A 14253-nucleotide genomic window follows, 5' to 3' on the forward strand; every position below is an offset into this window, starting at 1 on the left:
TGTTTGAAGTGAGGGATGCCGTTAGTGTCCATGCTGAATTTACCTGCAGGAAGTGCAGCCAGCTCCAGCTCCTACAAGACCGAGTTAGGGTACTGGAGCTGGAGTTGGATGAACATCGGATCATTCGGGAGACAGAGGTGGTCATAGATAGGAGCTTCAGGGAAGTAGTTACACCAAAGGCTGGAGATAGATGGGTAACTGTAAGAGGGACTGGGAAGAAGCAGACAGTGCAGGGACCCCCTGCGGTCGTTCCCCTGAGTAACAAGTATACCGTTTTGGATACTTGTGGGGGGGACGACTTACCAGGGGTAAGCCATGGGGTGCGGGACTCTAGCACGGAGTCTGTCCCTGTTGCTCAGAAGGGAAGGGGGGAGAGGAGCAGAGCATTAGTAATTGGGGACTCAATAGTCAGGGGCACAGATAGGAGATTTTGTGGGAGCGAGAGAGACTCACGTTTGGTATGTTGCCTCCCAGGTGCAAGGGTAAGTGATGTCTCGGATCGTGTTTTTCGGGTCCTTAAGGGGGAGGGGGAGCAGCCCCAAGTCGTAGTCCACATTGGCACTAACGACATAGGTAGGAAAGGGGACAAGGATGTCAGGCAGGCCTTTAGGGAGCTAGGATGGAAGCTCAGAGCGAGAACAAACAGAGTTGTTATCTCTGGGTTGTTGCCCGTGCCACGTGATAGTGAGACGAGGAAGAGGGAGAGAGAGCAATTAAACACGTGGCTACAGGGATGGTGCAGGCGGGAGGGATTCAGATTTCTGGATAACTGGGGCTCTTTCTGGGGAAGGTGGAACCTCTATAGACAGGATGGTCTACATCTGAACCTAAGGGGCACCAATATCCTGGGGGGGAGATTTGTTAGTACTCTTTGGGGGGGTTTAAACTAATTCAGCAGGGGCATGGGAACCTGGATTGTAGTTTTGGGGTGCGAGAGATTGAGAGTACAGAGGTCAGGAGCACAGATTTGACTTCGCAGGGGGGCGGCAGTGTTCAGGTAGGTGGTTTGAAGTGTGTCTATTTCAATGCCAGGAGTATACGAAATAAGGTAGGGGAACTGGCAGCATGGGTTGGTACCTGGGACTTCGATGTTGTGGCCATTTCAGAGACATGGATAGAGCAGGGACAGGAATGGTTGTTGCAGGTTCCGGGGTTTAGGTGCTTTAGTAAAGTCAGAGAAGGGGGCAAAAGAGGGGGAGGTGTGGCGCTGCTAGTCAAGGACAGTATTACGGTGGCAGAAAGGGCGCAAGATGGGGACTCTTCTTCCGAGGTAGTATGGGCTGAGGTTAGAAACGGGAAAGGAGAGGTCACCCTGCTGGGAGTTTTCTATTGGCCACCTAATAGTTCTAGAGATGTAGAGGAAAGGATGGCGAAGATGATTCTGGAAAAGAGCGAAAGTAACAGGGTAGTTGTTATGGGAGACTTTAACTTTCCTAATATTGACTGGAAAAGATATAGTTCGAGTACAGTGGATGGGTCGTTCTTTGTACAATGTGTGCAGGAGGGTTTTCCGACACAATATGTTGACAGGCCAACAAGAGGTGAGGCCACTTTGGATTTGGTTTTGGGTAATGAACCAGGCCAGGTGTTAGATCTGGAGGTAAGTGAACACTTTGGAGACAGTGACCACAATTCGGTGACCTTTACATTAGTGATGGAAAGGGATAAGTATACCCCGCAGGGCAAGAGTTATAGCTGGGGGAAGGGCAATTATGATGCCATTAGACATGACTTAGGATGTGTAGGTTGGAGAAGTAGGCTGCAAGGGTTGGGCACACTGGATATGTGGAGCTTGTTCAAGGAACAGCTATTGTGTGTTCTTGATAAGTACGTACCAGTCAGGCAGGGAGGAAGGGGTAGAGCAAGGGAACCATGGTTTACCAAAGAAGTGGAATCTCTTGTTAAGAGGAAAAAGGAGGCCTCTGTGAAGATGAGGCGTGAAGTTTCAGTTGGGGCGCTTGATAGTTACAGGGAAGCGAGGAAGGATCTAAAGAGAGAGCTAAGACGAGCAAGGAGGGGACATGAGAAGTCTTTGGCAGGTAGGATCAAGGAAAACCCAAAAGCTTTCTATAGGTATGTCAGGAATAAAAGAATGACTAGGGAAGAGATTGCTGAGCCTTTGGCTTTGATTTTTAGGTCATCATTGGCTACAGGAATAGTGCCAGAGGACTGGAGGATAGCAAATGTGGTCCCTTTGTTCAAGAAGGGGAGTAGAGATAACCCCGGTAACTATAGGCCGGTGAGCCTAACGTCTGTGGTGGGTGAAGTCTTGGAGAGGATTATAAAAGATACGATTTATAATCATCTAGATAGGAATAATACGATTAGGGACAGTCAGCATGGTTTTGTGAAGGGTAGGTCATGCCTCACAAACCTTATTGAGTTCTTTGAGAAAGTGACTGAACAGGTAGACGAGGGTAGAGCAGTTGATGTGGTGTATATGGATTTCAGTAAAGCGTTTGATAAGGTTCCCCACGGTCGGCTATTGCAGAAAATACGGAGGCTGGGGATTGAGGGTGATTTAGCGATGTGGATCAGAAATTGGCTAGTTGAAAGAAGACAGAGAGTGGTGGTTGAAGGGAAATGTTCAGAATGGAGTTCAGTTACGAGTGGCGTACCACAAGGATCTGTTCTGGGGCCGTTGCTGTTTGTCATTTTTATAAATGACCTAGAGGAGGGCGCAGAAGGATGAGTAAATTTGCAGACGACATTAAAGTCGGTGGAGTTGTAGACAGTGCGGAAGGATGTTGCAGGTTACAGAGGGACATAGATAAGCTGCAGAGCTGGGCTGAGAGGTGGCAAATGGAGTTTAATGTGGAGAAGTGTGAGGTGATTCACTTTGGAAAGAATAACAGAAATGCGGAATATTTGGCTAATGGTAAAATTCTTGGTAGTGTGGATGAGCAGAGGGATCTCGGTGTCCATGTACATAGATCCCTGAAAGTTGCCACCCAGGTTGATAGGGTTGTGAAGAAGGCCTATGGTGTGTTGGCCTTTATTGGTAGAGGGATTGAGTTCCGGAGCCATGAGGTCATGTTGCAGTTGTACAAAACTCTAGTACGGCCGCATTTGGAGTATTGCGTACAGTTCTGGTCGCCTCATTATAGGAAGGACGTGGAAGCTTTGGAACGGGTGCAGAGGAGATTTACCAGGATGTTGCCTGGTATGGAGGGAAAATCTTATGAGGAAAGGCTGATGGACTTGAGGCTGTTTTCGTTAGAGAGAAGAAGGTTAAGAGGTGACTTAATAGAGGCATACAAAATGATCAGAGGGTTAGATAGGGTGGACAGCGAGAGCCTTCTCCCGCGGATGGAGGTGGCTCGCACGAGGGGACATAGCCTTAAATTGAGGGGTAATAGATATAGGACAGAGGTCAGAGGTGGGTTTTTTACGCAAAGAGTGGTGAGGCCGTGGAATGCCCTACCTGCAACAGTAGTGACCTCGCTCACATTGAGGGCATTTAAAAATTTATTGGATAAGCATATGGATGATAAGAGCATAGTGTAGGTTAGATGGCCTTTAGATTTTTTCCATGTCGGTGCAACATCGAGGGCCGAAGGGCCTGTACTGCGCTGTATCGTTCTATGTTCTATAAGAGAATAGTGTAGATGGGCGTGACAGTGGTTTCACAGGTCGGCGCAACATGGAGGGCCGAAGTACCTGTACTGTTCTATGTTCTATGTTCTGAAGTGAGTCAGGACATTTTACTGCATTAAAGGCACAGTTATCAATGCAAGTTGTTTGTGATCAGTGCCAGTATCTCAAATCTTTGCTCAGATATCCTCCCTTTCCTCATCATTTCAACTCTGTCAGATTCAATTACCTTTATAGAACATAGAAGGATACAGCGCAGTACAGGCCCTTCGGCCCTCAATGTTGCACCGACATGGAAAAAAACTAAAGGCCATCTAACCTACACTATGCCCTTATCATCCATATGCTTATCCAATAAATTTTTAAATGCCCTCAATGTTAGCGTGTTCACTACTGTTGCAGGTAGGGCATTCCACGGCCTCACCACTCTTTGCGTAAAAAACCCACCTGTCCTCTGGCACTATTCCTGTAGCCAATGATGACCTAAAAATCAAAGCCAAAGGCTCAGCAATCTCTTCCCTGGCTTCCCAGAGAATCCTAGGATAAATCCCATCAGGCCCCGGGGACTTATCTATTTTCACCTTGTCCAGAATTGCCAACACTTCTTCCCGACTCACCTCAATGCCATCTATTCTAATAGCCTGGGTAATAGCATTCTCCTCCACAATATTATCTTTTTCCTGAGTGAATACTGACGAAAAGTATTGATTTAGTATCTCGCTTATCTCCTCAGCCTCCACACACAACTTCCCACCACTGTCCTTGACTGGCACTACTCTTACCCTAGTCATTCTTTTATTCCTGACATACCTATAGAAAGCTTTTGGGTTTTCCTTGATCCTACCTGCCAAAGACTTCTCATGTCCCCTCCTTGCTCGTCTCAGCTCTCTCTTTAGATCCTTCCTCGCTTCCTTGTAACTATCAAACGCCCCAACTGAAACTTCACGCCTCATCTTCACATATCATCCATATGTTTATCCAATGACCATTTAAATGCTCTTAATGTTGGCGAGTCCACTACTGTTGCAGGCAGGGCATTCCACGGCCTTACTACTCTCTGAGTAAAGAACCTACCTCTGACATCTGTCCTGTATCTATCTCCCTTAATTGAAAGCGATGTACCCTTGTTCTAGAAATCACCACCCGAGGAAAATGTTTCTCACTGTCCACCGTATCTAATCCTCTGATCATCTTGTATGCCTAAATGAGAACAGCCTCAAGTCCCTCTGCCTTCACTCATTAGGTCTTCCCTCCATACCAGGCAACATCCTGGTGAATTTCCTCTGCACCCTTACCTATAAACCTATAGAAAAGGCTTTCTATAGGTATATCAGGAACAAAAGAATGACTAGAGTAAGATTAGGGCCAATCAAGGATAGTAGTGGAAAGTTGTGTGTGGAATCAGAGGAGATAGGGGAAGCGTTAAATGGATATTTTTCGTCAGTGTTTACACTGGAGAAAGACAATGTTGTCGAGGAGAACACTCAGGTTCAGTCAACCAGGCTAGATGGAATTGAGGTTCAAAAGGAGGAGGTGTTAGCAATTTTGGAAAATGTCAAAATAGATAAGTCCCCTGGGCCAGATGGGATTTATCCTAGGATTCTCTGGGAAGCCAGGGGGGAGATTGCAGAGCCTTTGTCCTTGATCTTTATGTCGTCTTTGTCGATAGGAATAGTGCCGGAAGACTGAAGGATAGCAAATGTTGTCCCCTTGTTCAAGAAGGGGAGTAGAGACAACCCTGGTAATTATAGACCTGTGAGCCTTACTTCGGTTGTGGGTAAAATGTTGGAAAAGGTTATAAGAGATAGGGTTTATAATCATCTTGAAAATAACAAGTTGATTAGCGATAGTCAACACGGTTTTGTGTAGGGTAGGTCATGCCTCACAAACCTTATTGAGTTTTTTGAGAAGGTGACCAAACAGGTGGATCAGGGTAAAGCTGTTGATGTGGTGTATATGGATTTCAGTAAGGCGTTTGATAAGGTTCCCCACGGTAGGCTATTGCAGAAAATAAGGAAGTATGGAATTGAAGGTGATTTAGCGGTTTGGATCAGTAATTGGCTAGCTGAAAGAAGACAGAGGGTGGTGGTTGATGGCAAATGTTCATCCTGGAGTTCAGTTACTAGTGGTGTACCGCAAGGATCTGTTTTGGGGCCACTGCTGTTTCTCATTTTTATAAATGAGCTGGAAGAGGGTGTAGAAGGATGGGTTAGTAAATTTGCAGATGACACGAAGGTCGGTGGAGTTGTGGATAGCGCTGAAGGATGTTATAGGATACAGAGGGACATAGATAAGCTGCAGAGCTGGGCTGAGAGGTGGCAGATGGAGTTTAATGCGGAAAAGTGTGAGGTGGTTCACTTTGGAAGGAGTAACAGGAATGCAGAGTACTGGGATAATGGCAAGATTCTTGGTAGTGTAGATGAACAGAGATATCTCGGCATCCAGGTACATAAATCCCTGAAAGTTGCCACCCAGGTTAATAGGGCTGTTAAGAAAGCATATAGTGTGCTAGCCTTTATAAGCAGGGGGATTGAGTTTCGGAACCACAAGGTCATGCTGCAGCTGTACATAACTCTAGTGCGGCCGCACCTGGAGTACTGCGTGCAGTTCTGGTCACCATATTATGGGAAGGATGTGGAAGCTTTGGAAAGGGTTCAGAGGAGATTTACTAGGATGTTGCCTGGTATGGAGGGAAGGTCTTACGAGGAAAGGCTCAGGGAATTGAGGTTGTTTCCGTTAGAGAGGAGAAGGCTGAGAGGTGACTTAATAGAGACATATAAGATAGTCAGAGGGTTAGATAGGGTGGACAGTGAGAGTCTTTTTCCGCGGATGGTGATGACCAACACGAGGGGACATAGCTTTAAATTGAGGGGTGATAGATATAGGACAGATATCAGAGGCAGTTTCTTTACTCAGACAGTAGTAGGGGTGTGGAACGCCCTGCCTGCAACAGTAGTAGACTCGCCAAATTTAAGGGCATTTAAGTGGTCACTGGATAGACATATGGATGAAAATGGAATAGTGTAGGTCAGATAGGCTTCAGATGGTTTCACAGGTCGGCGCAACATCGAGGGCCGAAGGGCCCGTTCTGCGCTGTAATGTTCTATGTTCTATGTTCTATGTACTAATGCTTCCATATTCTTCCTGTAATGCAGTGGCCAGAATTGCACGCAACACTCCAAATGTGGCCACACCAGAGTTTTGTACAGCTGCAATTTGACCTCATGGCTCTGAAACTGAATCCATCTGCCAATAAAAGCTAACACACCGTACGCCTTCTTAACAATCCTATCAACCTGGGTGGCAACTTTCAGGGATCTATGGACATGGACACCGAGATCTCTCTGCTCATCCACACTACCAAGAATCTTACCATTAGCTCAGTACTCTGTCTTCCTGTTATTCCTTCCAAAATGAATCACCTCACACTTTTCTGCATTAAACTCCATTTGCCATCTCTCAGCCAGCTCTGCAGCTTATCGATGTCCCTCTGTAACTTGCAACATCCTTCCGCACTGTCCACAACTCCAGCGAATTGAGTGCCATCTGCAGATTTACTCACCCATCTCCTATGCCCTCCTCCAGGCCATTTATAAAAATGACAAACAGCAGTGGCCCCAAAACAGTTCTTTGTGGTACACCACTAGTAACAAAAGATTTCTCATGTCCCCTCCTGGCTCTTCATAGCTGTCTCTTTAGATCCTTCCTATCTAACTTGTAACTCTCGAGCGCCCTAACTGAACCTTCACGTCTCATCTTTACATAAGCCTCCTTCTTCCTCTTGACAAGTGATTCAACTACTTTAGTAAACCATGATTCCCTCGCTTGACCACTTCCTCCCTGCCTGACAGGCACATAAGGACATAAGAACATAAGAACTAGGAGCAGGAGTAGGCCCCATGGCCCCTCAAGCCTGCCCCACCAGCATGTTTTAATATTTTATTATTTAATTAATAATCCTGTTTATTCTGATTCCTACCAAAGTGGATAACCTCACAATTGTCAACATTGTATTCCATCTGCCAGACCCTAGTCCATTCACTTAACCCATCCAAATCCCTCTGCAGACTTCCAGTATCCCCTGCACTTTTTGCTGTACCACTCATCTTAGTGTTGTCTGCAAACTTGGGCATGTTGCCCTTCGTCCCCAACTCCAAATCCAAAACCCCAACTCCGAGGGAAACGCAGCGGTCTGCAGGTTAGACTGAAGCAACGCGGTTTCAAGACCCCTCTTCCCAGCATACTCCTGGCAAACGTCCAAGCGATTGAAAACAAGCTGGATGAACTTAACGCCAGACTTACCTCTCGGAGGGAAGTAAGAGACTGCTGTGTGCTCTGTTTCACAGAGACATGGCTCACCCCCGCCTCACCGGACTGTGCCATACAACCTGAAGGCTTCTCTATTCACCGGGCGGACCGCACGGCATCTTCAGGCAAAGCGATGGGTGGAGGGGTTTGCCTCCTCATCAACGCCTCCTGGTGCTTGGATGTGGTGACCCTGGCGACCTACTGCTCCCCAGACTTGGAATACTTGACCGTAAAGTGCCGCCCATACTATCTTCCACGGTCTATCACATCTGTCACAGCGGTCTACATCCCAGCCCAGGCAGAAGTGAGGAAGGCGCTGGATGAACTGTACACAGTCATAAACAACTATGAAACAGAACACCCGGAGGCCCTGTTCATTGTGGCCGGAGACTTCAACAAAGCCAACCTCAAGAATGTACTGCCAAAATTCCACCAGCACATCTGTACCACCCGGGGCGACAACACTCTTGACCACTGCTACTCAAAAATCAAGGGCGCCTACCGTTCCATCCCCCGACCGCACTTTGGGAAATCAGACCATAAGACTGTGCTCCTTCTCCCGGCTTACAAGCAGAAACTCAAGCGGGAGAATCCAGCTAAGAAGGTTGTGCAGTGCTGGTCTGAGGAGACAGAAGAGCTCTTACGTGACTGCTTGGAGACAGTGGACTGGTCCATATTTAAGAACTCAGCGACTAACTTAAATGAGTATGTCACCACCGTCACAGACTTCATCAGCAAATGTGTGGACGACTGCGTGCCAAAGAAAGCAGTACGTACGTTCCCCAATCGGAAACCATGGCTCAACCGCGAGATTGACTCCCTACTGAAGGACAGATCTGAGGCGTTCAAGGCAGACGACCCTGTCCTATACAAGAAATCCAGGTACGACCTCCGCAAAGCCATCCGAGATGCCAAGAGAGAATATCAAACTAAGCTAGAGTCACAGACAGACTCTCGGCGGTTGTGGCAAGGACTAAGCAACAGAACGGGCTACAAAGCGAAGCCGAGCAGTATCTCTGGCAGCAGTGCACCCCTCCCCGATGAACTTAATGCATTCTATGCTCGGTTTGAGCAGGTAACCAACAACCCGCTATCGAGTGCCCCAGCAACCCATAATTCACCCGTACCCACCATCACAGTTTCCGAAGTCAGATCGGCCTTCCTGAAAGTGAACCCACGGAAGGCGATGGGCCCGGACGGGATCCCTGGTCGTGCACTCAGAACCTGCGCGGACCAGCTGGCAGAGGTTTTCGCAGACATCTTTAACCTATCCCTACTCCACTCCGAGGTCCCCACCTGCTTCAAGAAGACCACCATCATACCGGTACCAAAGAAGAACCAGGCAACGTGCCTCAATGACTACCGCCCGGTGGCCCTGACGTCAGTTGTAATGAAGTGCTTCGAGAGGCTGATCATGAAGCGCATCACCTCCATACTCCCGGAACGCCTTGACCCACTTCAATTCGCATACCGTCGCAACCGGTCTACATCAGACGCCATTTCCCTGGCCCTACACTCATCCCTAGAGCATCTCGAAAACAAGGACTCCTACATCAGACTCCTATTTATTGACTATAGCTCCGCCTTCAACACCATAATCCCAGCCAAGCTCATATCAAAGCTCCAAAACCTAGGACTTGGCTCTCCACTCTGCAACTGGATCCTTGAGTTTCTGACCAACAGACCACAGTCAGTAAGAATGAACACCAACACCTCCTCCACAATAGTCCTCAACACCGATGCCCCGCAAGGCTGCGTACTTAGCCCCCTACTCTACTCCCTGTACACACACGACTGCATGGCAAAACTTGGTTCCAACTCCATCTACAAGTTTGCTGACGATACGACCATAGTGGGCCGGATCTCGAATAACGACGAGTCTGAATACAGGAGGGAGATGGAGAACCTAGTGGAGTGGTGCAACGACAACAATCTCTCCCTTAATGCCAGCAAAACTAAAGAGCTGGTCATCGACTTCAGGAAGCAAAGTACTGTACACACCCCTGTCAGCATCAACGGAGCCGAGGTAGAGATGGTGAGCAGTTTCAAATTCCTAGGGGTGCACATCACCAAAAATCTATCCTGGTCCACCCACGTCGACGCTATCACCAAGAAAGCACAACAGCGCCTTTACTTCCTCAGGAAACTAAGGAAATTTGGCATGTCCACATTAACCCTTACCAACTTTTACAGATGCACTATAGAGAGCATCCTCTCGGGCTGCATCACAGCCTGGTATGGCAACTGCTCGGCCCAGGACTGCAAGGAACTTCAGAGAGTCGTGAATACCGCCCAGTCCATCACACGAACCTGCCTCCCATCCATTGATTCCATCTACACCTCCCGCTGCCGGGGGAAAGCAGGCAGCATAATCAAGGATCCCTCCCACCCGGCTTACTCACTTTTCCAACTTCTTCCATCGGGCAGGAGATTCAGAAGTCTGAGAACACGGACGAACATACTCAAAAACAGCTTCTTCCCCACTGACACCAGACTCCTAAATGACCCTTTTATGGACTGTCCTCATTAACACTACACCCTTGTCTGCTTTATCCGATGCCAATGCTTATGTAGTACATTGTATATATTGTGTTGCCCTATTATGTATTCTCATGTATTTTCTTGAATTCTGTTCAATTCCCTTTTCTTCCCATGTACTGAATGATCTGTTGAGCTGCTTGCAGAAAAATACTTTTCACTGTACCTCGGTACACGTGACAATAAACAAATCCAATCCAATCCAATCCAAATCATTGAAGCAAATTGTGAACAATTGCGGGCCCAGCACTGATCCCTGAAACCACTAGCTACTGATTGCCAACCAGAGAAGCACCCATTAATCCCCACTCTCTGCTTTCTATTAATTAACCAATCCTCTATCCATGCTATTACTTTACCCTTAATGCCATGCATCTTTATCGTATGCTGCAAAGTTTTGTGTGCCACCTTCCCAAAGGTTTTCTTGAAATCCAGACATACCACATCCATTAGCTCCCCATTATCTACCACTTTGGAAGGTCCTCAAAAAATTACTGTCAATTAGTAAGGCACGACCTTGACCTTTATGAACCCATGCTGCGTCTGCCCAATGAGACAATTTCCATCCAGACGTCTCGCTATTTCTTCTTTGATTTTTAAAAAAAAAATTTAGAGTACCCAATTATTTTTTCCAATTAACGGGCAATTTAGTGTGGCCAGTCCACCTAACCTGCACATCTTTTGGGTTGTGCGGGTGAAACCCACTCAGACACGGGAAGAATGTGCAAACTCCACACAGACAGTGACCAAGAACCGGGATTCGAACCCGGGTCCCCAGCGCCGTAGGCAGCAATGCTAACCACTGTGCCACCGTGCTGCCCTATTTCTTCTTTGATGATAGACTCCAGCATCTTCCCTACTACCGAAGTTAAGCTAACTGGCCTATAATTACCCGCTCTCTGCCTACCTCCTTTCTTAAACAGTGGTGTCACGTTTGCACATTTCCAATCCGCCGGGACCATCCCAGAGTCTCGTGAATTTTGGTAAATTATCACTATTGCATTTGCTTTTCCCTAGCCATCTCTTTTAGCACTCTGGGATGCACTGCATCAGGGCCAGGAGACCTGTCTACCTTTAGCCCTATGAGCTTGCCCATCACTATCTCCTTCGTGATAACAATCATCTCAAGGTCCTCACCTGTCATAGCCTCATTTCTATCAGTCACTGGCATGTTGTGTCTTCCACTGTGAAGACAGACCCAAATAACCTGTTCAGTTCCTCAGCCATTTCCTCAACTCCCATTATTAAATCAACCTTTTCATCTTCTACAGGAAAAATATTTACCTGAAAAGCCCCTAGTTGCCACATTCCTGCACCTGTTCACTCTCACAATCGATCTTACTCTTCATTATAGCTTTTGTAGTAGCTTTCTGTTGCCCCCTAAAGATTTCCCAGTCCTCTAGTCTCCCACTAATCTTTGCCACTTTGGATGCTTTTTCCTTCAATTTGATACTCTCCCTTATTTCCTTAGATATCCATTGTCAATTTTCCCTCTTTCGACTGTCCTTCCTTCCAGTATCAACAGTGAAAAATCGCTTGGAAGGTTCTCCACTGTTCCTCAACTGTTTCCCCATTAAGTCTTTGCTCCCAGTCTACCTTAGCTAGCTCTTCTCTCATCTCATTGTAATCTGCTTTGTTTGAGCACAAAACACTACTGTTTGATTTCACCTTCTCACCCTCCATCTGTATTTTAAATTCCACCATACTGTGATCGCTACTTGCGAGAGGATCCCGAACTAAGAGATCATTAGTAAATCCTGTCTCATGATACAGGACCAGAACTAGGACTGCTTGTTCACTTGTAAGTTCTATTACATAATGTTCTAGGAAACTATCATGGATACATTGTGTAAACTCTTCCTCCAGGCTGCCTTGGCCGATCTCGTTAAACGAATCGACAGGTAGATTAAAATCCCCCTTGATAACGACTGCACCATTTCTACATGCATCAGTTATTTCTTTGTTTATTGACTGCCCCACCATATTGTTACTCTTTTGTGGTCTATAGACTACTCCTATCAGTGACTTTTTCACCTTACTATTCCAAATTTCCACCCAAATGGATTGATGGGTTGACCCTGTAATCCGCATTCAATTTTTTTCTCCAATATGAATCACGTCGCACTTATCAGGGTTAAACTCCATCTGCCATTTTTCGGCCCAGCGCTGCATCCTATCAATGTCTCTTTGCAGCCTACAACAGCCCTGCACCTCATCCATGGCTCCACCAATCTTTGTGTCATCAGCAAATTTACTGACCCAGCCTTCAGCCCCCTCCTCCAAGTCATTGATAAAAAGTCACAAATGAAATGAAATGAAATGAAAATGAAATGAAAATCGCTTATTGTCACATGTAGGCTTCAAACATAGTTACTGTGAAAAGCCCCTAGTCGCCACAATCCGGCGCCTGTTCGGGGCGGCTGGTACAGCAAATAGAGAGGACCCAGCACAGAACACTGTGTTACACCGCTGGTAGCTGGTCTCCAGTCTGAAAATTTGCCATCCATCACCACCCTCTGTCTTGTCAGTGCCGCAGTCCCAGTGCTAGCCACTGTGCCGCATGCCACCCCTTTCATCTTCAGCAAAACGGGATGGGGCAATATTGTTTCAAATTCTCTAAAAACAAACATCACTAGTTTAACTGAAATGATTATCAATCTGCTGATGTCATCCAGTAAAGATACTTGAGACTGTTAAAATATGTTAGGTAAATACAAATATGATTGTTATTTCCCTTTGTATAGACAAGTTACGCCCAGGTAGTGGGGTAATGGGGTGAGGCCAATCATTTTTCTATGAGGAATAGATAAGGGGTTGGGGAAATGGGTCCATAAATAAAAGAGCAGGCAAGTTGAGGGAGGCATAAATTAATCAGGGGTTGGGTTATCACTGGTGCCTCACAGCGTCAGAGAACTGGGTTCAATTCCTGCCTCGGGAGATTGTCTGTGTGGCGCTTGTACGTTCTCTCCGTGTCTTTGTGGGTTTCCTTAGGGTCCTTCGATTTCCTCCCAGAGTCCAAAGATGTGCACATTAGGTGGATTGGTCATGCTAAATAGTCCCAGATGTGCTGGTTAGGGGGGGTTTCAGGGATTGGGCAGGGGAGTGGGCCTAATTAGGTTCCTCGTTCAGAGGGTCGGTGCAGACACACAAGGCCAAATAACCTCCTTCTACACTGTCGGAATTCTGTGGTTTTATAGTTTTATCTGGCTGAAGGTGCTGTATGGCCCAGGAATATTGGCCACAAGCAGGCTAGCCAATGAAGCCAATAGATACACTTTGCAACAGCAGAAGCAGAGAATCCAGGGGAATATACTAATCCCACACCCCATCCTGAAGGACATTGTGCTCTGCTGCACATCACAACATGCAGCATGTGCTTTCCATGTCACTTTGTCCTCTTTTCAATATTTGAAGATAATTGGTAAGGGGGTAGAAAAGACTAATGGAGATTTTTAAATACAAAAGACTTACATGTGCGCTCGGAGCCTAAGACGTCATCACTTTCCGTCTTATCTGGGTAGATGGCAGTAAGGGTAACATCATATTTGGTGTCAGGATCCAGGTTATCTAAAACCTGGCTTGTCTCTTTGCCATTTATAATCACCTGGAAGAATAGGCATAAAGCGAAGGTCAAGATACGTTCAGTGCATGAAACCAATTTGTTTTCTGCAAACAGATTCCCTTAATTAAATGGGGATGTTTGAATTTGATATCACTCAGGGGGCCACAAGGACCTTAAAATCCTTTACCAACCCTTGGCTGCAGCCACCTTTCCCAGTGGCATTCCCTCGTGGTCATGTGGAGTATTTCTGC

General features: G+C 46.7%; 1 protein-coding gene across 1 annotated transcript in view; it reads right to left on the reverse strand.

The window, feature by feature from the left end:
* Positions 1–14253, reverse strand: part of LOC119963790 — a 1053439-nt gene that overhangs the window by 250608 nt on the left and 788578 nt on the right. The window contains exon 114 of the mRNA XM_038793076.1: positions 13912–14044. Within this exon, the coding sequence (XP_038649004.1) occupies positions 13912–14044 (133 nt within the window). The remainder of the gene's footprint in view (positions 1–13911; positions 14045–14253) is intronic.

The sequence above is a fragment of the Scyliorhinus canicula genome, chromosome 3 (assembly GCF_902713615.1).
Source record: "Scyliorhinus canicula chromosome 3, sScyCan1.1, whole genome shotgun sequence".
Taxonomy (NCBI): Eukaryota; Metazoa; Chordata; class Chondrichthyes; order Carcharhiniformes; family Scyliorhinidae; genus Scyliorhinus; species Scyliorhinus canicula.